Source organism: Sarcophilus harrisii, chromosome 6 (genome assembly GCF_902635505.1).
Source record: "Sarcophilus harrisii chromosome 6, mSarHar1.11, whole genome shotgun sequence".
Classification (NCBI taxonomy): Eukaryota; Metazoa; Chordata; class Mammalia; order Dasyuromorphia; family Dasyuridae; genus Sarcophilus; species Sarcophilus harrisii.
Window position 1 is genome coordinate 234,123,662 of NC_045431.1, and position 25,024 is coordinate 234,148,685.

The 25,024-nt window shown below is 57.9% G+C and overlaps 1 protein-coding gene across 1 annotated transcript; it reads right to left on the reverse strand.

Moving 5' to 3' along the window:
- Nucleotides 1–1,522: 1,522 nt before the first annotated feature.
- On the reverse strand, nt 1,523–9,944 carry ANO9 (anoctamin 9). The gene is made up of 11 exons (XM_031943577.1): nt 9,727–9,944; nt 5,687–5,794; nt 5,194–5,251; nt 4,792–4,889; nt 4,422–4,564; nt 4,148–4,300; nt 3,654–3,798; nt 3,171–3,272; nt 2,544–2,637; nt 2,340–2,452; nt 1,523–1,954 (listed from the first exon to the last, which is right to left on the reverse strand). Exons 1-11 carry the CDS (start codon nt 9,942–9,944, stop codon nt 1,927–1,929), a joined length of 1,260 nt encoding a protein of 419 aa, XP_031799437.1. The 3' UTR covers nt 1,523–1,926.
- Between the last annotated feature and the right edge of the window lie 15,080 nt (nt 9,945–25,024).

Below are 25,024 nucleotides of genomic sequence, written 5' to 3' on the forward strand. Positions count from 1 at the left end.
GGGGCCCCCCCCCCCCCCCCCCCCCAGACAATCCTCCAGCCAGGTCAGCCCTTATCCTGCTCAGAGCTCTAGGTTTTATGTTGACGTAAGTAAGCGAGGCCCAATGAGACTGATCTCTGCAGAACAACAGCCTTTTCCACACTGCTCGCCTGTTCTTCCACACAGCTTCTCTTCCCGGCTAAACACCCCAATTTCTTCAACTGACTGTTATTTTTTTAAAGCTGTTTTCAAAACATATGCCCAGATTTTTCAACATTGCATAGCTTTATGTTTCAGATATTCCCCTCCTTCCCCCCAGCCCCTCCCCTAGATGGCAAGCAATCCAATATATGTTAGAACATTAAAATATGGGCGAAATCCAATATGTGTAAACTTATTTATACAATTCTCTTGTTGCCCCCCCCCAAAAATCAGATCAAAAAGAAAAGAAAAGAAGAAAACAAAATGCAAATGAACAACAAAAAGAGAATGTCATGTTGTAGTCCACACTCAGTTCCCACAATCCTCTCCCTCGGTGTAGATGGCTCTCTTCATCACAAGATCATTGCAACTGGCCTCAATCATCTCATTTCAACTGACTCTTTCACTATAAACTAGAGGCTGCCTGGGGGTTCATAGTGCCTCGAATACTAGGCCTGGAGTCAAGATCATCTGTGTTCAAAATTGATCTCAGACACTAGCTGTGGAACCCTGGGCAGGTCTCTTCCTCTGCCTCAATTTTCTCTTCTGTAAAATGGGAACCATAATCATAGCAACTGCCTCCTAAAATGATGTGAGATCAAATTAGATCTTTTTTTAAAACTCTATTAATGCTAGTAACTGTTTTATGATCTGAAGCCTTGCTCTGGCTGGCAATGGCTGCCTGCCTTTCCTCAAGTTCTTCCATTGCCGAGTCCTTTCCCGATTTCCCCCAGGAATCACCTGGTTGGACATTTGCAGACCTTAGCCCCATTTCCATCCCAAGGCACAGGCTTCCGGGTTCTATTCCAGGGATGCTTCCTTCCAGAGCTCCTGTCACTCACAGGAGGGGTTTCTGTCCACGCTGCTTCCCTTTTAGACTAAGGGCTTCTCAAGGGCGGAGCCTCTGGCCTCCTGATTCATCCCCCTGGCTTTAACATCACAGAATAGGCTCTGAGTCAACATTTATGTGGAGACCTACAGGGGACTGCTCATGGCTGTCCTGAGAAGGGGGGGAGAGCTCTTTGGAGGAAGATTCCAGGCCCTAATTTAGCCCCTGGGGAGAGAATGGACAGGGACACTCTTGCAACAGCCACGAGCTCTGAAATCTGAAACTTGTGGGAGAGGGTGATCCCGCATGGGAAAAGAGGCGATGCTTTGTACCAATTCTGACCCGGCCACATTAGCGAGTGTAAGTGGAACTGGCCATCTGCTATTGACTGATGAAACTGCCAGCTAGGGTACTGGGGGAAAACCCAGTTCCCTGAAAACTCGGAGGGGAAGAGCCGGTCCTGCTCTGGCAAGCCAGTCTGCTGCCAAGAATAACTTTCTTTCCAGGTCCCACATCTCTTACTCAGAAACACACATTTTAAAAAATCACTTTATTACCCACAAGGGTTTAGACAGCCAGTGCTGCCTGGGTGGGACACCCCTCCGGACAGCGAGCATCCCAGAAGCTGGGTTTGAAGAGGTGCATGAAGTCCCATCCAGGGTTAATGAGTGGATCCAGGGTCCAGACTCTGGGCACCAAGTCGGTGGGCTCAGGGCTTGTTCACAAAGGAAGGAGGGACGTACAGAGGGTTAGCCCCTCCTTCTAATACTGCTGCCCATCTCCTGGGACTCCAGGGGCACAGATGATGTGAGAGGAAGATCACAGAATCCAAGGGACCCAGAAGTCACACAGCATCCATGCTAGACAGAGGCTACTTTGGGCAGCCTCGGGTGCTTCTAAGTCATCTTCTAGCCTTCCTACACATCAGTAACCCTGGAGTTGAGGCTGTGGAGGCAAGGGAAGAGAGGGAAGAAGGAGAGATGAGAAAAGAGGAGGGAAAAGAGAAGGTGGAAAAGGAAGCAGAGAGGGAAGAATGTGGGGAGGAGGAGGAGAGGAGAGGGAGGAGGGGGAGAAGGGAGAATCAGATTGGAGACTCCCCAACTATTCTGCATAGGTCCAGCATCAACTTCAAAGGAAGGAAGGAAACCCTAGGGAGTGTTCTCAAAATGACACCCTTCCCCCTTCCAAACTCAGGGGAGGAGCCAGAAGGGGAGTGGGAGCACCCTCAGGGAATTGACTGGGGAGGGGGGAGCTAACCCTAAAGCTAACCCTTTCCCTTTCCACCGTCAGAGGAGGGGCCAGGGGTGGGGCTGGAATTAGCTTCTCCTACCGTAGTTTGTTTTGCAAATCCACAAATTTTTCCTCCAGGACTTTGTTTTTCACAGTCTGGGGGATGTCAGGAACGAACCAGGCAGCAATAAGCTTACCACACAGGGCCACATGCTGAGGGGTGAGAGGGCCACATCAGGGAACACGGGGCCCAGGGTAAGGCGTTCCTTACCCTCCTGACCCCCCCCAGGCAGCTGGACCTTACCTCAAAAAGAATGACAAAGACCAGCCTGGAGGCCAGGAGGAACCAGAACTCGGCTGAGTAATTGTAATCGTCCTTGTTCCGGTAGTCTCGGTACCTGGCAGTGAGAGAGGGGGCCATGAGGGGTTCCGTGGGCAGAGCCAAGTGCTCCCCTCACCAGTCCAGGCCCGACTGCCTCTCTGGCCCGTCCACACCTCCTCATACCGCCCAGGGACACCCACTGCTAGTACCACGTGATTCTCCCCAACCCACCCCACCTCCTTGCCCTAAGTGAGCCTTTGTGAAGGAGTCCCTGGCTCCCTGGCCGTGGTGCTGATTCTATAGGAAGTCATCCCCTTGACGCCATCTCTTTGGTTCCGAAAGCTCCCGGCACTCTTGGGATGGGGACGGACCCAGGGGTAAGGGAATGGAGGCCAAATGGAGGCTTCCCTCCCGGTCTCCCAGCCCCCCTGGGGCCAGAGGGCAGAATCAAGCTGCGGCCTCTCAGAGCTCGGAGCCTGGCTGCCCTTCGAGGCCAGGCTGCTCTCCCTCCCCTTGACCTCCGATCCTCCCTTCCCCCCAGTCCCTGGGCCTGAAGAAAGGAGCCAAATGGAGAGGACTGGAGTCTAAGCACGCCGGCAGCCTGCACACCTGCACTCAGTCACTTCCTCTATTCCTTGATCCGGAACGTGGTCCTTGAAATCCTTGGTTTGGAAAACCGAAAGGCTGTGGTTGACGTATCCGGTCAGACAGCTGTGGGACAGGGAGGAAGAGATGGGATTGGGCTCTGGCCCGTCTGGGGCCATGGGAAGGGCAGAGCGGGCTCCCGGGACCGATTATGGTGACAGTGAGCGCCACACTGGCAAGGGACGGAGGATGCTCTGCCAAGGGCCCAGGCTGGACCAGAACCACCTGGGTTCTGTGGGGCCCTGGAGCCCTCCACTAAGTCCTCTCGTTGTCTCCTCAATGCAGAAGTCAAAAGGCTAAGAAGTGAGCTCGTTTCCTCCTCTGCCTCTAAGTCTCCCTCTCTATCCTTCCGTCTCCTCCTCCTCCTGCCACACAGGGCCCCCCAGGTCAGAGACCCGGAACGGGGAGGGGGGCCGGGGGGCCGGGTGCTGCCCAGGCCCTGCTCACTCAGCTGTGGTGTTGCCCCGGCTGCACGGCCCGTAATGGTACTTGTACACGAGGCGGGGAATGAATTCCGACGTGAAAGCGATGACCATCCCATTGGCGATGACAGCCAGCACCCCGATGGCCTCGAGCACCTGCAACCAGGTCCCTGGGGGGTGCGGGAAGACGGGGACTCAGCCACGGGGAGCCAAGGTTGGGGGCCGGGGCTTCCTTTCTGCCGGAGGCCAGTCTCCCCATCTAAACTCTCCCCTCTCCCTGTCTCCCCACCACAAGGCAATGAACTCCCGCACCCTCCTCACTTCCGCACACCCCCACTCCCGCATACTCCCCCCACTCCCGCTCACCCCCTCACTCTTGCAACCCCCTCACTCCCGCAACCCCCACTCCCACACCCCCCTCACTCCCACATCCACATTCCCGCACCCCCCTCACTCTCACACCCCTCCCTCCACCCCCCCCACCGGAGCCCGGCCCAGTCCCTGGCTGGGAGCCCTCACCGATGTCCTTGGCCTTCCGAGGCACCAGGCGGCGCTGCAGACGTACCATCTTGATGGCATCCAGGCGGATCTCCACGAGGTTGCTGAAAAGCGCCAAGAGCGGGGCCAGGGGGAAGGCGGCCACAAAGATGGTGGTGAATCCGTACTGGATCACTGGAGACCCCAGGGACACAGAGACCTGAATGACCTCCACCCGGGCAGTGCCTCCCTCCCCCCTGCCAAGGGGCACCGAGGGCCCGACCCCGACAGCCCCCCTTCCTCCCAGCTCACTCACTCATCTCCATGAACTCATCAAACAGGCTGAAAATGTTCACTTCGTTCAGGAAATAGTTTTTGCGCCATTCCTCCAGGTTCGGATCATCCGACGTCTCCATCTGGGCCTGTTCTCTGAGCTTGTGGATGTGGTAAGTCAGCCACCTGGGCCGGGCAGATGAGGGCCAGAGTAAGGGAGGACTGAGGGGAGGGGGCAGCCTGGGGGCAGGGGCAGGGGCAGGGGCAGCAGGGTCAGAGGGAAGGGACAGCCTGGCAAGGCTGCAGGGTCAGTGGGGTCCAGGGGAGTGGGCAGAGCTGGGTTCTGGGGGCAGCCTGGCAGGACGGGAGGGGAGCTGGGTCCCAGGTCCCGGGTCCCACTGGTGTTTGCTCACGGGCTCAGGTACTCCACACAGTTGCTGAGGGTCTGCTTCAGGCCCATGATGATGGCCATTTGCACAAACAAGTCCATCATGCAGCCGCTGGGATGGCACTGGGCAGGACAGGGGAATCAGGACCCGCTCCCCAGTCCGGGGCCCAGCCTCCTCCCCCTGCCGCCCTCTCTCTTCCAGCTCCCCCACACCTGCCCAGGGTTAGGGCCCATTTGATGCTCCTCCTTGTCCCCTTCTCCCACCTGCCTGTGTCCAGGCCTGAGGCTTTGGCCCCTCCTACCAGTCTCCAGAGCCCAGCAAGGGTCTCTTTTCTCCCCCGGAGAGCCTGACCGACACAATATGGACACAGTGCTAGGCCCTTGGGGGTGAGGAATGAAAAGGCAGCCATTGGGACCCCAAACTGACCTCCTCCAGCCTCCACCGACCACCGATTCGGACTTGGTTTCCTGGGTGCCCGTTTATCCTGGAGAAAAGAAAGATGAGAGCCCAGAGAAGAGGTGAGGAGAGAGACCCTGCCCCTCAAAGCTTGCCCTAAGGGTCTCTAGCCCCTGGAAAGTAAAAGGGCGGGGTGGGGTGTGAGGAAGGCCACGGGAAGCCCCAAAGGAGGGAGGGGGGACCCTGGGCTGGAAGGGGGTGCCAGCAGAGCAGGCTTCTGTTCCTCCCCTGGAGGGGCTCAGTGGCTCACCCCACCTGGAGGAACTCAGCGGCCCCCTCCCCCAGAGGAGCTCAGCACCCCCTCTCCCCCCCACCCCCGGGGAGGAGCTCAGCGGCCCCCCCTCCCCAGAGGAGCTCAGCGGCTGCCCCGGGGGCTCACTGGCCCCTCCCTTTCCCCCCAGGAGCTCACTGTCCCCCCAAGGGGCTCACTGCCCCCCCACCCCACCACCCCCAGGGAGCTCACCGGCCCAGGAAGAAGGCTGTGTAGATTAGGGAGGAGAAATGGGCAAAGAACTGGAACGTGAAAAATTTGACAGTGAAGTTGCTCTCTGCTCCGAAACGTCCAGTTTCTCAAAGGAAGAAGGAGGAAGCCAAGGAAGAAAAAGAAGGCTCCTGGCCCCAGGGCCCCCAAAATTAGCCGCCCCTCAGCGGCCCCAATTTCCCTTGCCCCATTTCGGCCAACTCAAACCCCATCCCAAGGACCTTGAACAAGTACTTCCCCAAACCCGAAGATCAGGCAAGGGCAGTAAAACCCCCCTCCCTAGTATGGAAAACTCTTAACCCTTCCCCTCCCCCCCCAATTCCTCCTCCTTACCAAATCCAAAACTTCACCCTCCCTATTCCCTAGAGGGGAAGTCTGGGCCATCCTGACCTCGGAGCCACCCCCCCCGCCCCGACCCCCAAACTAACCCGCCATGACCTTCGAAAACAGTATAGAGAGCATGAAGTCCTTTTGCCCCCTGCTTTTTAGAAATCGTCCCTCCCCCCCTCAACCCCTCCCCCCTCCAGGGCCCATACCAAATCAATACAATTTTACATGTACAAACTCCCGGTAACCACCACAACCGTAATCCTTTCTCTCCAGGAAAAACAAAACCCGCTAACAAAAAAAACCAAACCCCATAAACGACAAAATTAACCCATCAACAAAATCAAAACACCCCCTCCCCCCAACCCCTCTCCCAACCCCCAAGAAAACCCTCCCCCCCATCTGTCCCTTTCCCCCAACCCCACAACACAGCCACACCAAACACAAAATAAAACTCTATCAAATCTAACCAACATTTAAAATTTTAATCACTCATACTCCCTCCCCAAAACACGGGAACACCCCAATTCAAACTCCCAAAGGGAAAACAAAACAATCAAAAACCTTCCCTCCCCCAAAATTTCCCCTTTTTCCCCCCCTTCCAAAACTCCAAACACGCGAAAAGGGAAAAAACGCAAACATCTACAAAAAACACAACAAAAAAACTTCCCTCCCTCCCCATCCCAATCTTTACTCACCCCAAACCGAAAAATAAAAATCCCCTCCTCTTTCCAAAAAGGGGCCCTCAAAAAATTTACTGGCGGGCGCCCAAACTCTTCCTCCCCAAAACTCTTCCCCCAAAACTCTCCCCCTCCCTTTTTCCCTCCCTTCCCCCCGCTCTCCCCAATTGCTCAAATTAAACCCTCCACCCCAACCCGCCAAACCCAAAACTAAGCGCAACCTTCCAAAATCAAAATCTTGGGCCCAATACCTTTCCCCAAACCTCCCCCCAGAAAACAAAAAACCCCAATCTCCCCCTCTTTCCCCCCTTCAAACCCCCCCACCCTTCCCCCAAAACCACAAAAACCCCAAACCCCCCAACATCCCAAATTACCGCCCCAAAACACCTTCTCCCCAAATACTCTCCAAAAACACCCCCCCTTCAAACCCCCTCTCCGTTCCCTTTCCCCACCCGACTCCCCACCGCCCCTCCTATCCCCACCTAAAAAAACCCCCCCTCATCCAGTCCCCATCTCCCCTAAAAACCCCCAACCCCCCGCCCAAAACCCCTTTCCCTCCCCACTCCCCCAAACAAAATCCACCCCCTCCCTAAACCCCAAACCCCCCCGCCCCCCAAAATCCCTAAAATCCCCCAACCCCAACCCAAAACCCCACACAACCCCCCAAAACCACCCTCCCCTCCAACACTCCCCACAATTTGCCCAGCCCCTTAAAAATTCTCCCACCCAAAGCCCTAAATCTTCTTCCCCTGGGGGGGCCAAACCCCTCCCTCCCCACCCCCCTCCCCCACCCCACCCCCCACCCCCAACCTCCCCCAAACCCCAAAAACCCCAACCCCAACCCCTCTCCCCCCCTACCAACCCCCCCCACCCAACATACCCTCAGGTCCCAAATTCTCTAAAAAAAGGCAATTCCCTCCCCCTTCCTCCCACCCTCCCTCAGGGCTCCCAAAACTCGCCCCAAAACCTCCACCCCAAACCCCCCTTTCCCGGGCGCTCCCCAAAAACCCCCACCCCTCCCCCTTTAATCCTCCCCTCTCCCCGGCTCAATCCCCCTTCCCTGGGCCCCGGCAACCCCCAAAATCCCCCCCAACCCAAAACCCCGGGGGCCCCAACCCCCCCATTTCCACCAAAACAATCAAAATTTACACGAAAAACGCACCCCACCCCATTCCCTCCTTCTTCCACAAAAAAAGCAACAAATCCAAAAAACCGCCCCGGGCCCCAAAAAACGGCAGGGGCTTAAACAAAAGTCCAAAACCCCCTTTTGGGGCCCTTATCCTTCCTCCCTCCCCAAACTCCCCCAAACCGGAAACCCCCCTCACCCCCCCCCCTTTTCTCCCCCCCCCCCCCCACCAACGGGTGGGGCCAAAAACGGGCTTTCCTCACCGCTTGCCCCTTTCAGGGTTGAAAAAACACTGGGCCTTACCACTCCGTTACTTAAAACAATATGCCCGCTTCATTTCACCGGGGTGGCCGGCACCACAAAACCCCCCCCCTTCCGTGGGGCTTCCCCTCCCCCCAAAAACCCCGTCGTCTGCCGGAAAAACCAAGACCCCCCGGCCACCGTCCCCGGGCCCCCCAAACCACCTTGCATAAAACCAAACCCCGCTTTCCCCATACAGCCCCCCCCTTTTCCCCTTTTCATTAAATTACCGCTTTCGCTTTATTTTTCCAAAACAAAAACAAATCCCGGTTCTCCCAAAAAAAAAAAAACAATGTCTTTAACCCCTCCATCCGGCACCTTACCCTCAGACCCTAACTCAATTCTTATCCCCTTTTAAAAAACAACCTTAAAGAACTTTCTGTTCACTGGGGCTTTCCCATCGAAAACACCCGCTGCCCAATAAACTTTAAAATATGGCCAAAACCCAACCCCAAAAGAAAAATTTAGCCCAATTACTTGTCTCCTCTCCCTTTTAAACCGCCCCCTTTCCCCCTTCCCCGGGCTTTAAACCTCCCCCCCAAGGCAAACCCCCACCCCACACCCTGGCACCCCGGGCTTCCCCTAAGGGGCTTTCTCCAAACAAACCCTTATCCCTGGGAAATTAAAAATGGGGCAAGGGTCTTTAAACCCCTCAAAGGTCCCATACACCCATCCACAAAACAAGGCCACTTCCTGGCTCCTGGGACAAGTCCTGCCCTCCACGGATGCTGGGTGGACAATGGGCATGGGAAGACAAATGGCCAGAACAAAAGGGAAGTGGGAGGAGGGTCCTGGAGGGTCCTTGGAAAGGTGCCAGCTTAAACATCACAAAGCAGGGGGGCCTTGGAGCAGTCAGGGCCCTGCTGAAACCTGACCTCAGATACTGACTGTGGACTTTAAGGCCCAAAGTGGGAGAAGGAGTTAGGGCCTCATTTGGGAGGTCCCAGGATCCGGGTCAGCCTGTGTCTAGTTCCCAAATCCACTCCAAAAAGGAGCCAGAAGCCTCCGAGCACATGAATGAGGAGACAGAAGAGAGGCTGGAGGCAGAGGCCTCATAGAGAGGGAGCCCATTGCCACAGGGATTGCAAGTAAGGAGGCAGGGATGAAAGGGGAGGTGCCAGGGGGCATCCTAACTGTTGACCAGTGTCAGGGGCCAGAGGCAAAAGAGTCCCAGCTCACTTTGCCCTTGATATAAGAAAGGATATCTAGGAAGAAAAAGGAGCTCGGTCTTTGGTCAAGTTTGAGAAAGAATTGGAGGGAGAGACCGATGAAAACACCTCTGAGGGACCCACTTCATACCTGTCAAATCAGCCAATATGACAGAAGAGGAAAGTGATCAATGTTGGAGGGGACGTGGGAAAACTGGGATGTTGATGCATTGTTAGTGGAGTTGTGAACTGATCCAACCATTCTGGAGAACAATCTGGAACTGGGCCCAAAGGGCCATCAAACTCTGCCCACCCTTTGATGCATCAGGTCTGTGTCCCAAAGAGATCACACATGCGGAAAAATGGAAAAGTTCCCACATGTGCAAGAAATATGTATAGCCCTTTTTTGTGGTGGCAAAATATTGGAAATTGAGGGGATACCCGTCAATTGGGGAACGACCGAACAGGCCGCGGTGTGTGAATGTAACGAAATGCTGCTGGGCAATGAACGGGCAGACTTCAGAAAAACCTAGAAAGACTGACATGAGCTGGTGCAAAATAAAACAAGTAGAACAAGGAAAATGCAACTCGGACGCGGTATCAGCAACATCGGATGAAGTATTGACAACATCGGACGCGGTATCGGCAACGTTGGACATGATATCGGCAACACTGTCTGATGCTCAGTTACAAAGGACTCGGCTCTTCTCAGCAACACAATGATTCGAGACGAGTACAAGAGATTCCCGAAGAAGGTGACCAGAACCAAATTAAAAATGGCTGCACTCGGGGCAGTTAGTTGGCGCAGTGGATAGAACCCCAGCCCTGAAGTCAGGTGGACCTGAGTTCAAATTTGACTTCAGACACTTCCTAGCTGTGTGACCGTGGGCAAGTCACTTAACCCTAATTGCCTCAGGGAAAAAAAAAAGGGTAAAATGGGTGCACTCAACCTGAAGGTCAAAGCATGTTCTCTTCACTTGTTCTTTTTTGTGTTTTTTCTTTCCTTTTGACCACACTTCTTTTACAACTGTGACCACCATGGTTAAGCTTCATGTGACAGCACACGTGTGAACTATATCCAACTGCCCAGCATCCGTGGGAGAGGGGAAGGGTGGAAGGGTGCGAGAACAGTGCGGAACTCAGAGTCTGGCAAAAATGAATGCTCGGGGAAATGTGGGAATGGCTGCAGGAGGACTGCACGTCTAACCTGCGCTGGATTACTTGCTGGCTAGAGGAGGGGCTTGGTGGGGGGAGAAAAGTCAGGACACAAGGTTTGCTAAGGGTGAGAGCGAAAACGATCTGTGGTTATATTTTGAAAATAAAAATCTGCCATTAAAAAAAAGAATGCTAAAAATCTTGACATGTCGCTGGGGGAAAATATTAAGAAGAGACCCATGGAGACCGACAAGGAAAGAGAGAGGGAGGGAGGGACCCGTGGGGATGGACACAGAGAGAAAGAGACCCCCAGGCAGGAAGCTGGAGCAGAAACGAAGGGCCAAGGGCTCTGTAATCTACCCTTTTTACTACCCGCGAGACTCCAGGATCCCAGGGCTGAGGTGTGGGAGACATGACAGTCCTGGGCCATCAGCCTGGCAGCTCCCAAACTCTTCCATGTATTGAGGGACTCTTGAAGAAATGAGGAGGGGGAGCAGCCCCTTGGTGTCGAGTCCTGTGGACTGAGGCAAACTGGGAATCTCCAAAACGGGAAGGTTGATGCAGACAGCTTTTAGGGCCCCCCAGCCTCCCACTGGTCTAGAGAGCCAGGCTACCTCCCACTTCCTTCCTGGCGGGGTCACCTAAGCAGCAGGTGCCAGCTTTTCCCGGAACTTGGAGAGCAGGTTACGCTGCCACAGCTCCCTCCACACCCAGCTCCTCCCCAACCTTTGTCCCGCCAGTAGCCAGACTGGCATGGCCCAGATGGCCAAGGTCTATGTTGCCCAGACCTCCCCTCTCTCAGGGCTGGTCCCCCTCCTGTTTCTGGGTCTGCTAGAGAGCCCAGACTTCCCCTGACTTAGCCTCAGGGCATCTGTGGACCTCCCTTCCCTGTCCAGAAGCCCCCAGGGCCGCCAACAGCCTCCTGGTTAGAGGCTGGACTGGGTTCTGACATGCAAAATTTCTCACAGTCTGGCCTCCACCCACTCGCAGGAGCTGGAATCATGGCCACCACTGTCCCTCCACCCCCAAGTTTATGGTCCATAATCTCTGGATCTCAAGGGCTGCCAGCCCTCCCTTGCACCCCTCCTTGGGCTCCCTCTTCCTCTCCCCTCCCTTCCTTTCCCTGCTCCCAGTGGCTCTCCCAGCCCCAACGTCTCTCAGTGAAAACCCTGCCTCCTATTCTAAAGAAAAAGTGGAGGCCATTGGTGATGACTGCCCCTCCCCGCCTCCCATCACTCAGATTCCTTCTACCCCTCCCCCTTCTCCTCTCCTTCCCCTTCCCCCTCTCTTCTTCTCCCCTTCCCCTCCCCCAGGTGCTTTCTGCCACTCCCTCCTTCCCCACCCCTCAGGACCAGGTCACCTGACTCCCAGCCAGGAGGATCCCTCCACCTGCCTAAGGCATGGGGGGGGTGGGGGGCCCTCACTTGGCTTCAGTGACTCAGTGGCCTCCGGCTGCTTCCTAAACCCCACTGACCCCACTGTCTCCCAGCCTCAAGAACCCCTCCCTTGACCCTTCCATCCCCACCCACTGCAGTCCTCCATTTTATGGCTAAATTCCTCAAGAAGGCTGTCTACACTGGGGTCTCCACTTTCTCTTCTCTCACTGTATTCTTAGTCCCTAACAATCTGGTTTCTGACTTCCATGGAAACTGCTCCAGGTGACCCGGGATCGCTTAGTGGCTAAACCCAGCGGCCTTTTCTCCATCCTCATTCTTAGAGACCTCTCTGCAGCCTCAGGTACTGTGGGCCTCTCCTCCAGGTCTGGGGGGGATCCCAGCCTCCTGGCCTCCGCCTCCCTCCCAGACTGCTCCTCCTCCAGTCCATTGCTGCATTTCATTCAAATTATCCATACTGGTCATGGGTGCCCCTGCCCCCCAATCTGCCCTGGGGCCTCTTCTCCCAGGATTTTATTTCATGGAGTGATCTCATCAACTCTCCTAGATTTAATTCTCATCCCCACCTATCCTGCCCCAACCCTGCTGCTGACCTTCAGGCTGGGATTTTCAGCTGCCCATTGGCCACCTGGGACTTGATGTCTCAGACACTTTTGGGGGGTAAACGAGCAAGGTCACCCAGCTAGTAAGTATATGAGACAGGATTTGAACTCAGGCCTTCCTGACTCTGGAGACCGTTGCTCTATGTACGACACTACCCGGGTCCAAAAGGGAAGTCACTACCTTCTCACCCCAACAGGGCTACCATCCTCCTCTAAACCAGAGTGTCTTAAACTTTTCCCACTCACACCTCCTTTGTGCCAGAGAAATGACTGGGAATACAGGGATAGAAAAGGGGTCTGCAATCAAACAATGACGGATAATAAATCATACCCAGTTACGAGACTCCAGATGGGTCATAACCCACAGTTTAAGAAACCAGACAGGCTTAAAACTGGTGGGCATCATCATTAATAATAATAATAATAACAAATAGGATTTCATTGAATACTCACAACCACTTTGAAAGAGGAGAGTTATTATGCCCATTTTACAGATGAGGAAACTGAGGCAGAGAGAGTGATAAAGTGACTTTTCCAGAGTCAGTAAGTGTCTGAAGATGAATTTGAACTCAAGTCAGGAATGGCCTTGTCTACTCCCCACAGCCCGAGTACCCAGAACCCAGCACGGCTTGGCCAAAATCTGAGGGGTGATCACCACGGAGCCTAGTGGTCATCGCTTTCCCATATCTTTTTCCAAGAGGGGGCTACACCCCCTCCCCCCCAGGAAGAAGACTCAGCCGGTGATACATCCCAGGAAGGCTGTGGTCCTTCAAGAAGGATGGAGGCTGCATCCTCTCAAACAGCTCAGTCAAGCAGTGGTCTCAGGACCCAGAGCCCTGCTGGTGTGGGGAAAGGGGAAGACATCCCCTGATTGCTGCCCAGCCCCCAGTTAGGGACAGGGGGTATCCTACCTGTGAGAAAATCCAGCCGGCGGGACCTTTAAATCCCACCTTACAAGGATCTGAACCTAAACTCCCCCCAGCAGACCCATCCACGGAGGGACAGATAGGAAAGGGGGTGTCCCTCTCTGCCTCCCACGAGGGCCGCAGGGCAGTGTGGGGGGAGCAGTGGACTGCTCTCAGGTGGTTCTGGGGGCTGGAGTTCAAGGTCAGAGAGCTAGGCACCAGCCAGGGAGGGCAGGCCCAGGCGTTGGTTCAGAGCCCAGGACGGGGCACCCACATCACATTTCTGCAGAGGGCTGGGCTGGCCTTGCGAAGGCCTGTGTGGGTGACTGGGTTTCACTCGCTCTCGCCCTCCTCCCGGACAGTTTCTGGGCCTCTGGGTTTCAGGAGGAGGCCCCAGGGCTTTATCTCCGAGCTCCTCCCTTTGGCTACCTGGCCAGCTGCAGCCCTGCTCCGGCATCTGCTCCAAGCAGCCGAACCGGGGCCTTTGCCGAGTTGGGGGCCTCTCTAGCCGGTCCCCACGAAGGCCGGAGGGAAGGCCATGGATCTCCGAGCCACCTCAGCCTGAGTTGGGAAGCGTCCGCCTGGCCGGGCCTTTTCCCTTTGCTCTTTCTCCCTCGGGTGCCCTCCGCTCTCCTCCAATCGGAGCCAATCTCTGCCGTATTCCACCGGCCCATGATTATTATCATTGGGATTCTGGATTCTACTCTAGCTGCAGAGTTCCAGGACCCAGAGGCTTGAGCACTTGCAGGCTTCTGGGTTCCACACTTAGGCCGCAAGCCCAGCACCCCATCAATGGCTGTCTTACGGGTTCTCCCCAATCACGTCTCTGGCCCCGAGAGGCCTTGGTTGAGCTGGGCTGCACTAGAGACTTGGGAGGGCCCCTCCAGGGCCCTTCCAGGTTCCCCGTTGTCCATCCCCGCCTTGCCCCCAGTGCGCGGGGCTCTCCATCCCCTCCATCATGGGTAAGTTTCCGGAGGGCAGGCCCCGGTGCAGAAGGCAGAGCGCCACTTTCTGGGCCATCAAGCTTCCCCTCGGGAGCGGAGGAGCTCCAGGGCCCCCTCTGCCCAGCTCCCCTACATTCCCGGCAGGGAGGATCAATGGGCTGCGCTGAATGGAGCAGGCGCAGTTTGTTTTCTGGCTGGAAGGGGCCTTGCCCCTGCTGCTGCCATGACAACCAGGGATGACCGCTAGTTTGTCCCTAAGGGGCCCCCGGAGCGCTTTAGCCGTGTGGCTTCCTTCTGCCCACTCGGCAGATGAGGAAATTACATAGTCACCGGCTAGGTGAGCATGGCGGGCTGGATTTGAACTTGGGCCTTCCTGACTCCAAGCCTGGACTCCTCCCCACTCCGTGCTAAGAGATGAGAGTCAGAGAGGGCCAGCCCCTTGCTTAGCGCCCCACAGGAAGTTAGCGGCAGAACCGAGACCAGATTCCGGACTTTGGGACTCCCAGGCTGGACGAATTCCCTACTCTAACCCTAAATGCGCGCTGGGATCTCATCCCCTCCGGCCGGCGGCGCAAGAGGCAGGAGATGCGCGCGACCTCAGCCTGGGGCTGCTCCCTGGCGTTCGGAGCCGGATCTGGACCCGCTTGGGTCTGGGGGAGGCTGGGCTCCCCCCCTTCTCCCTCCCCCCCCCCCCCCCTCCCCCCCCTCCCCCCCTCCCTCCCCGCCGAGTCCAGAGCCCACCCAGAGCTGCACCTGAAGCGCCTGGGGGCGGGGCTCACCTGCATGATGGAGAGCTGAGCGCGGACTCCCTTCCGGATCTGGCTGGGCCGGGGCGCGGGCAGCCTCGGGGCGGGACGGGGGCTTCGGCGGCCGCTGGGCCCCCGGGGCCAACCTGCCTGCTCACCTGTCCCGGGAGCGCCCGAGTGCGCTCTGACTCGGGAGCGCCGACTTCCGCGTGGGACTCTCACCCCTCCCTCCGGGAGTACCGGCTGAGAGGGAGGGGCGGGAGGAAGGGGAGCGGCCGCCACTGGGCCCCCTCCTCACCGGCGGGGCCGCTTGGGGCCAGGGGCGGCGGGGCGCGCCCTCCGGTGCGGAGCGGGCCGGGGCCCGGAGGGTCTCCCACGGGGCGCTGGGGAGAGGCGGCCGGCCGGAGGGCTCACTCTCCCGCCCGTCCTAGCCCTGGGGGGATGGGCCGGGACCCTGTTTCCCGCTGGCGGGGCTGCATCGGGCAGCCGGGCCGGGAGCCCTTTGTCGGGAGCTGGGCAGCTCCCCGGAGGAAAACGGTGGCTCTTTTGGGGGGCGGAGCCAACCGAGTGCCCCAGTGCCTGGGCCGGGCCGGGCTCCAGAACCAGATCCGATGAGCGGTTGCTCCAGGGGCCGGAGCCCGAATTCAGACCTCAGCTGCGTGGGGCTGTTCAGTGGGGATCTTCCGACCCCATTTGGGGCTTTCTTGGCAGAGATACCGGCGCGTCGGCCATTTCCTTCTGACTCATTTTACAGATGAGGAAACTGAGGCAAGTAGCGTGAAGTGACTGGCTGGGGTCACATAGCTAGGAAGCGTCTCAGGTGGGATTTGAACTCAGGAAGAGGAATGTTCCTGACTCTCTGTGCCCAGTGGCGCCCCCTAGTTGCCTTCTACAAGGAGCACTTTGCCTCATTTTTCTCATCTATAGAATGGGAGGGTAATAGTACTTCCTCCCAGAGCTGGCAAAGGCTGGCCAGGTGTTAGGAGTATGATCTCTCTGGGCCTTGGCTTCCATTCTTCCAAAGGGGGAGATTAGACAAGGTGGACCAGGGTCCCCTCCAGCCCCGCCATTCTGTGCCCTCTGGAAGGGTCCTGGTCTGGTTTAGGCCAAAGCTTTCCCCAGGGCCGTCTCTCAGCCCTGACCAGCTGCTGCCTGGCTGTGTGTCCTTGGGCAGGAGCAGGAGCTCTCTTGCTCTTCTTCCCCTGTGGGCAGGTCCTAGGGACGTGCCAGGCTGCCAGGCTGCAGACCTTCCTGGGACTGGGCAGGCGGTCCCAAGGCCACGCCTCCGTTGCTGAAGCCCCTGGGAGCAGCCAGGCTGATCCCTGAATGCCGTGTAATGAGCATTTGTTAAAAGTCCTACTATGTGCCAGGCACAAGCTCCAGCTCTTGAGGGGGCCTCCTGTCAGAGGGGGCATCTCAGCTGGGAGCACTCTGAAGCAGAGGGGAGGAGGGAGGCCCCCCATGGGGGGGCCACCGGTGCAAAGGCCATGCATGGGAAACAGCAGACCAGTGTGACTATAAATAAGATTGGAAAGGTAAGAGTGAGCCAGCCTGGAGAGGAGGACTCAGGCCGGGCGGGGGAGGACTCCTCAGGCCAGGATGAAGGTGTCGGGAGGAATGACTCTTCAGTTCAGGCTAAAGGGGTTGGGGAGGACTCCTCTGGCTGGGCTGAGGGGGTTGCATATAGATTATATAGAGAATTATAGAGGATTATATAGAATTATAGAGGATTAGAGAAGACAGTGAGGAGGAAGCAAGAAGAACTGGGCAGAGCAGGAAGAGGGAATGATCTCAGATCTTGCTTAGGTTTGGACCATCTCGGCCAAGTCCTTGGGATCGGATTCAGATGCTCCTGGAGAAAAGGGGAAGAGTCTCGTTGGGAAAGGTCCGAGAGTCAGGATTGCGGAGGCTGGGGCAGGGCTAAGATCCCATCTTTCCTTCCAATGCTCTCAGGATCCAGCGCAAAAGCACCTGGGCTGATTATGTGAAAGACATCGGGACAGCGAGCACACAGATCCGAGAAATCCTAGTGGGGGCGACCGAGCAGTAGTCATTGGGCTAAGTTGGTTGTGCCCCCTAAGAAGGGGCCGGGGCTTGTAATTAAGGGGCCTCTTCTCCCTCAGTTTCCCCGCCGGGCCTGCCTCTGCTCTCCTGCAACAGCAACATCCTGGGCTCGGGTCCCTCAGCCACTCAGGAGAACCGTCTCCCAACAAGGGGGCTGTCTCTCGGGGGGCCGGCTCAGCCCCCTGAGCTTGGGGTTCGGGGCAAGCCAAGATTTGGGGCAGCCCCTCAAAGCCTGACCGCTCTTGGCCAGAACCTCATGGCAGGGCTCTCTGCTGCTCCCAGCAGGCAGCCTGGCCTGAGCCGGGGCGGCTCCTCCCAGGGCTAAGTGTCTGCCGTGTTGTCAGCCTCAATAAGGGCCGGTCAGCCTGAGGGGCCGCTGTGAGGTCCCCGAGACAAGGAGCACGTGGTCAGGGTGGTCCCCGGTGAGAGGGAGGGAGAGGAGCCCATCCCTACAAGCACAGGCCAGGAGAAAGGGGAGAGGCTCCAATAGGTCCCGATGGAGCCCATCAGGCTGCCTGTCTCTGTCTCCAGGGCCGTTGGGAGCCCAGGACACTGCCCAGGGAGAGGGCTGAGACACCCACAGAAAGCCCTGGAATCGCTTCCAGGACGGGGTTCAGGAAAGTCACAGCCAAGAGCCAAAGTCCGGAGCTGCCACGCCATGGTTCCTCTGGCCTCCACCTCCAAGCTGGAGCTGCAGGGCTGGAAGGTCCTCGTGTGTGTGTGTGTGTGTGTGTGTGTGTGTGTGTGTGTGCACTTGTGAGTGTGTGCATGTGTCCCCAGCTGGGCTTACTTCTCTTTGGACATATCTGGGAACCCCCAGTGCTGGACAGCAGGACACAGTAGGTGCTTGATCATTGCTTGTTGAATAAATAATGAATCGGGTGACCAGGGGCCCCTGATGCGCAGTGGATGCAGCGTGGAGACTTGGGTACAAAACCGGACACTCACTAGCTGCATGGGCCTGGGGAAGTCTCTTTACTGCCATCTGCCTCAGTTTCCCCAATTGTAAAAGGGGGAAACCCCCCTTAACTCAAGGAGCAGTAAATCACTTAGCCCAGTGTCTGGCACATATTAGGTTTTACACACACACACTTTCACACTCTCTTATTCCTTTCTTTCCCCACATTTCCACTTTTTCCTCCTCCCCGTCTTCCCCCCTCCCATTATTTCTCCCTCCCCTCCCTCCTGCCCCTTTCCTCCTCCTCCCCCCCATACCCTGTCAGTTGTGAAGTTTGTGACCCTCACTCCTCGCCCTTTCCCTGGGCTAGCTCAGGCTCACCTGCCTCTTGCCTGCCCGTAGTGATAAATCTTCCCACTGGCGCACAAACACCCGTTCTGCTCATAAACCCTCCCCCGCGCCGCAGAACCACAATGCCCCCAACCACCGGGTGGTTTTAAGACCTTGTGCCGCTGAGGCTGACATTTACAGGGTGCTTTCAAGCTGCAGAGTGCTGGAGGGCCCGTTTTATAGATGGGACAGCTGAGGCCCCAGAGGAGCCTTCTGAGCAGGAGCCTGGCTCTGCCCCCGGACACACATGCTCCCCATCATTCTGCCGCAGCCCATGTGCCCAGCCAGCTCCGCTCTGGGGCGGCTTCCTCCAGGAAGCCTCCATGATCTTCCCCCATCCCTGGTGGGCCCCAGGAAGTTCTCTTGCCTGCCCTCCCCCAGGGGATTTGGGACTTCAAAGAGTCGAGGAAGGGGGGTGTGGGTAATGGGCCCCTTGTGCTGTCTGGGGCTTGGGCCCCCACTGCTGCCTCCGTCGGTAGGTGGCGCTTGCCGGGGTCTCCCAAACCTTCCCCTCCGCACCTCTGGGTTTGCTGTGAAGGGAGCATGGGCGGCCCGGGCCCTTGGCTCTTTTGGGGCCACAGGCCTCTTGGCAGCCAGCCCAGAACCGAAGCCCGAGGATTTCGGAAGAAATGAGTCCTCTCCAAACGCAGCCATGCCCGGACTGCCCGGCCTTCGGCCTCGTCCCCCAACTTGGCAGAGCTGGGTCCTCGAGAGCGCTTTCTATTCCCAAGTTCTAGGGGTCCCCGAGCCTTAGCACAGTGCGTGGCACACAGGACACTTTGTAAATGCGCACTGCCTGCGGACTGTCCGCTGCCAAAGCTCAGGAGCCCCATCAAGGGCTTTCCTTCTACCAGTCGGCCTGGAGACGCGGCTTTTTTGCAAAGCCCTTTATTAAGGAGCCAGAGGAAAGTTGGGACCTACTAGACATTCTTCTGCTCCACCTGGGACGGACCGTCCCCCAGATGTCCGCGGAACCCTGGAGAGAGTGGCCCAAACTGCAGTACTAGCAGAAAGGCAGACCTGCATGCGAGGAGTCCTCCTCGCTGCTCCCCCTAAGGGGAGTCCTCTTCCTCACTGCTCCCTCCCTCAGGGGGGAATCCTCCTCACTCCTCTCTCCCTAAGGGGACCTCCTCCCTCCTCCCTACGGTGGGAGTCCTCCTTCTCGCTCCTCCCTCTTGCTCACCAGGAAGAACTTTCTCAAGTCCAGAAATTCCGTTCTTCAAAGCTCTGACTGAGGCAGCGACCTCCCAGCCTTTAGGTCTGTCCAGTCCCTGCCCCTCCCATACCCGGAACTGCCCAATGGCGGCTGGGCCAGCTCCGGCTCCCGGTTCTGACCCGCCCGCCTTTGTCTGAAGGCACAGTCTCCTGCCCCGACCTGCCCGTGTCCGCGCCCATAAAGGCCAGTGGCGCTAACCCCGTGGTCCGGACCGTCCCACAGGCTGAGGAAGAGGAGGGAGGTGGCGAGAAGAAAAGCCGGGATTTTAGACTGAAAGGGAGGGGGTGCTTGCGCTTAAACTCCCAGGCTGCTGCTCCAGCTCAAACTGCAGGGCAAGGGGAGCGGGCTGGGAGATGGGGAGTGGGGGAGACTGGGGGGGGGGAGAAGGCCGGCAGGGAGGATGCAGAAAGCTTACAAGGATAGAGCTGGGGGGCAGCTAGACGCACGCCAGGGTCCCAGTCCAGCCAAAGGCGCTTCACCCTGATCAGCCGGGCGACCCTGGCCTGGAAATGCCCCCCTCCCCCTCCTCCCTCAGAAAAGATGGGAGCTGGGTTTGGGAAGGGGAAGATTTGATTAAAGAGTCTCCTGCAAAGGATGTATTTTTAAAGTAGTCTCAGCCCAAACCTGCACGGACTCAGCGCCTACATGGGCTCTTTCCCGTGAGCCGCCTCCTCAGCAAGGGAGTGAGGAGACAGGGCACGGCTCTGGGTCCCGGGCTTGGCTGGGGACCCCAGGGCACGAGATAAGAGGCCGGGCTGCTCCCCGGTTTGGGACGGGAGTGACCTTGTCCCTGCTCTGGGCCCAGAGGGACCAGGAGGCTTCCCCTTTCCTGGCCCAGAAGCTCCCATGGAGACCCGGGAGTCTCTGCCGCTTCTGCCCCCTCCCACCCAACTTCTCCCGCTAACCCCCAGAAGGCTTTCCTGATCCCTCCCAGTCCCAAGGCTTTCCCTGAAAGCAAGCGCAGTGAGCGCGAGGGCCGCTTGGGGGCGCAGGGCCGAGTTCGGCCCGGGTCTTCCCCAGCTCAGCCGGGGGCCTGGCCCCCAGAGGTGCTTAATTCTTAACTGCTGGGCAGTTTGGAAGCCCAAAGACGCCCGGGGAGGGAGGGGGCTCAGGGGCCCTAAGGCCTAGAACGGAGAGGCTCCCAGTGTGGGACTGCTCTCCCTTTGGAGACCAGGGCTCCCAGGCTCACACAGCTCCGGGGCGTCTGTGGGGGGCGGTGTCTGTACCGCAGGTCTGTGTGTCTGTACCGTGTGTCTGTGTGTCTGTCTGTACCGGGTGTCTGTGTGTTTGTACTGCGTGTCTGTGTGTCTCTCTGTACTGCGTGTCTGTGTGTCTATTGTGTGTCTGTGTGTCTGTATCATGTGTCTGTACCGTGTGTCTGTGTGTTTGTACTGTGTGTCTGTGTGTCTGTATCGTGTATCTGTGTCTATACTGCGTGTCTGTGTGTCTATTATGTATCTGTGTGTCTGTATCGCGTGTGTGTGTCTCTGTACCGCGTGTCTATGTGTTTGTACTGTGTGTCTGTACCGCGTGTGTGTATCTGTCTGTACTGCATGTCTGTGTGTCTCTCTGTACTGCGTGTCTGTGTGTCTGTATCGCGTGTCTGTGCCACGTGCCTGTGTCTGTCTGTACCGCATGTGTGTGTCTGTCTGTACCGCATGTCTGTGTCTCTCTGTACTGCGTGTCTGTGTGTCTATTGCGTGTCTGTACCTCTCTGTACGGCGTGTCTGTATGTCTATTGCGTGTCTGTGTCTCTGTACCACATGTCTGTGTGTTTGTACTGCGTGTCTGTGTGTCTCTGTACCGCGTGTCTGTGTGTTTGTACTGCGTGTCTGTGTCTCTCTGTACTGCGTGTCTGTCTGTCTGTACTGCGTTTCTGTGTGTCTGTCTGTATCGTGTGTCTGTGTCTATACCGCGTGTCTGTGTGTCTCTGTACCGCGTGTCTGTGTGTCTCTGTACCACATGTCTGTTTGTACTACGTGTCTGTGTGTCTGTACCGCGTGTCTGTGTCTGTCTGTACCGCATGTATGTGTGTTTCTACTGCATGTCTCTGTGGATCTGTGTGTGTGTCTGTGTATTATGTGGGTTTCTGGGGGGGAGGTGGCCCCGGGCCTGGCACCGGGGACTGCTCTCAGCGCCCCCCGCCACCCACCCCACCAAGACATGCAGAGAGTGCTCCACCCCTGGGCAGGGAGAGCCGACCTTTTCTCTTTGGGGGGTGAATCATGGCAGACTTAGCTTGGGAGAACACAGGCTTTAAGCACCTACTATGCGCCAGGCACTGCACTGAGCACTGGGGGACAGGTGCATCCTCTGCAGACTGAGCCGGGGGTCCTTGAGCCGCAGAGAAAGAAGTCGGCTGTGAACTTCCGGGTGGGATCTTGGTTCTTGTCCCTCGATGGAAGACTACAGTGAGGTCATAGGGTGACAGTTCTTACCTGGACTGAAGTGAGCCAAGCTGCGCCGTGGCCACCGCCCAGTACAGGCCAAAGCCAGGGTGACTGGCCATGGCCCAGCATGGAGTGCTGCCCCTGGCATCTCCAAAGTCCAGCCGAACTCTGTTCCACATCCGCTTCCCCGCCTTCGGGGCCGTTCTCCGGACCGTTGGCCCCTGCTCAGGAGCTCCCGTTCTGCCTTAGTGAGTGGGCTGTGGCTGCTTTGCGTGCTGCAGCCTTTGGGAGCCAAAGATGGGGGGGGGGGGACAGCGAGAGGAAGGCCTGCAGGCCCGGGGGTAGGGCCAACGTCCAACGTCCCTGTGGCCACACTTCTCGTGGCCACGGGGTACATCTGCCCGAGAGTCTGGTCCGGGCCGAAGGGAACCTTGGGGACACTTGGGAGCTTGTTTTAATCTCTTTTTCTTCAGCTAACAAAAATATTCTCTCACATCCAACCCCCCAATTGGAAAAAAAGAAAATACACGAAAATACACACTTAAAAGATCCATAGCCACTTAGGCTCCAGCACCCTGGGGCCCTCCCTCTGCCAGGAGGAGGAAGTTTCTCCCATTGCACGCAAGGTCTCATCTCTCACAGCTCGTTCCCAGCCCGGAGCCGGCTCTGAGCCTCTGGGAGGAGAGGGGCTGCAGCACCAAGGTCCTCTTCCTCGGATCTGTCTGAAGAGGTCTCCTAGTGGCCCTTGTCAGTCCCAGGGGTTCAGTTGACTCCCTTTTTGGGTCTAGTTCCAAGCTGTTTTCTAGTTTGAACGCTAGTACATGACTCTGTCTTCCCGCAGCCCCCACAATTTTGCTTTTTTTTTTTTTTTTTTTTGGTCAACTTGGCCAGGGTTCCCTACCGGAGGTGAAGCCTCAGAATGGCTTGAAATTGCATTAAATGAACAAATGGCTAAGGAAGGGCAGGAGCTGAGCTCAAACCCAGCCACCAAACCTCTGCGCCTCGGTTTCCTCCTCTGTAAAATGAGCTAGAGAAGGAAACGGGAAAGACACTCGAGTGTCTTTGCTAAGAAAACCCTCTGTGGGGTCGCGGAGAGTGGGACAGATTGTGAAGACTCAACAGTTGCCATTAAAGATCTGGAGCGTTCTGAAAGCTTGGGCCCTCTCTAGAAAGGTGCCTGTTCATAGCCCTTAGAGTTGTTTGTTTTTGCGGAGGCCGTTGGGGGTAAGTGACTTGCCCAGGGTCCCACAGCCAGGAAGTGTTCCGTGTCTGCGGTCACATCTGCACTCGGGTCCTCCTGACTTCGGGCCGGTGCGCTGCCCACTGCGCCCCTCGCAGCCTTTCCCTAACATTTATTCATTGGAGAAGGACTTAAACTCAATTCATTTAATGCCAATCAACCTTGAGACCCTTATTAGAGAAACTTGGGCAGCGGCTCTTCGGCCACCAGATGGTCAGGGAGGGGCGGGGCCGTTTGGGGGAGCAGCCCCAGTCCCAGCACTCAAGAGCTAAGGTCAGGTTCTCCCAAGCAAACTCCGGGAATGTGGGCTCCCCCCCGCCCCGCCCCCACTTCTGGAAGCCGAAGGTCTCCCCTCCCCCTCCCCGCACCTGGAGCCTCCTTATCCCGGGGATTTCCGAGGCCTCCCCCTGGGCTCATGGACTTGCCCGCGTCTTAAGGTCCCTTCCCCCCCTTGAAAGAGAACCTCGCGCAGGAACTGACGCTCTCGGAGGCGCAAGAACTGAAAGCCAACAATCGGTTTAATGAGAAGCGTTCCTCTGGCGACGGCCCCGAGCTCGGTCCCGCGGGCGGCCTGGAGCTCCGAGCTCAGGACCGGAGGCGCCCCCGCCTGGGGGCTGGGGGGAGGGGGGAGAGGGAAGAAGAGGACCACCAAATTTCCGGGGCTTTGCCCACGGGCTCCACCCCGCCTCCCGGAGCCCAGGCTGGGGTGGGCTGGGGGTGGGGTGGTCAAGGTGAACGGGGGGGGGGGCCCAGTCAGAGGGCGGGGTCACGGTTGAGGGAGGCGGGGTCACGGTCAGAGGGGCGGCGGAGTCAAGGTTAAGGGAGGCGGGGTCACAGTTAGGGGAGGCGGGGTCACGGTTAAGGGAGGAAGAGTCACGGTTATGGAATTCGAGTCCGAGGCTAAGGGAGGATGGGTCACAGTCAAGGGGGGCGGGGTGACAATTAAAAGGGGCGGGGTCACGGTCATAGGAGGCGGGGTCACGGAGGCTAAGTTATAGGAACTCAGATCGAGGGGGGGCGGAGTCACAGTGAAGGGGGGCAGAATCACTTTCAAGGGGGGCGGACTCAGGGTGAAATAGGGAGGGACGCGCATTTTCAAGACTGCTTCTGGAGAGGGAGGCGGGGGCGAAGGCACGGTCAGAGGGGGCGGGGTCAAGGTGAAGGGCGGCGGGGTCACGGTGAAGGGCGGCGGAGTCACGGTGAAAGGCGACGGGGTCACGGTAGGGGGCGACGTTGGGGAGGTCGAGATCAAGGTCGGGCTCTGCAAGGAGTCCGGGGGCTGCGACACGATCAGGGTCTCGGGGGTCGAAGCGTCTTGGGTGGAGGGCGCGTCGGGCGAGGCGCTCGGGCCAGAGGCCGCCTGGGGCTCGGACTCTGGGGGAAGGGACTGGATATCCATTCTGTGGCCAGAGCGGAAGCGAGGCCGGGTTGTCAATTACCCTGATAACCAATCCGCGCTGGGACTCCGAATCCCGGAAGGCCTTGAGGCCCGGGAGCTGCGCGAGGAGGCGTGCGCTGCGTTCGATGGTGTGACTACGTTTCCCAGCATGCTGTGCGACCGCGGAACTAACGCGGCGTGCGCCGGGGGCGGGACGTCGCCTTGGCAACCAGCCCGCGTCCCTTTGGCCTGCTGCTCGGGACTAGGCGCCACGGCGTGGCTTGCAGCCCGGGAGCGGCGTCCAGCGACATGCGCCGGCCCACCCTGCGTGCTGGGCGGGCCGGGGGCGGGGTGTGCGTGCGGGGCGGGCCGGGGGCGGGCCGCAGCGGGCAGGCAGAGCCGGAGCCTGAGGCGAGC

Bases quoted from the DNA above. Each gene is read 5' to 3' on its own strand.
- ANO9 (XM_031943577.1), bottom strand. From the start codon at position 9,944: ATGTCCAACGTTGCCGATACCGCGTCCGATGTTGTCAATACTTCATCC. The intron at 4,301-4,421 runs GTGAGTGAGCTG...TGGGGTCTCCAG, and splicing joins TGATGAGTTCATGGAGATGA to TGATCCAGTACGGATTCACC. The intron at 2,453-2,543 runs GTAAGGTCCAGC...CTCACCCCTCAG, and splicing joins TCTTTGTCATTCTTTTTGAG to CATGTGGCCCTGTGTGGTAA.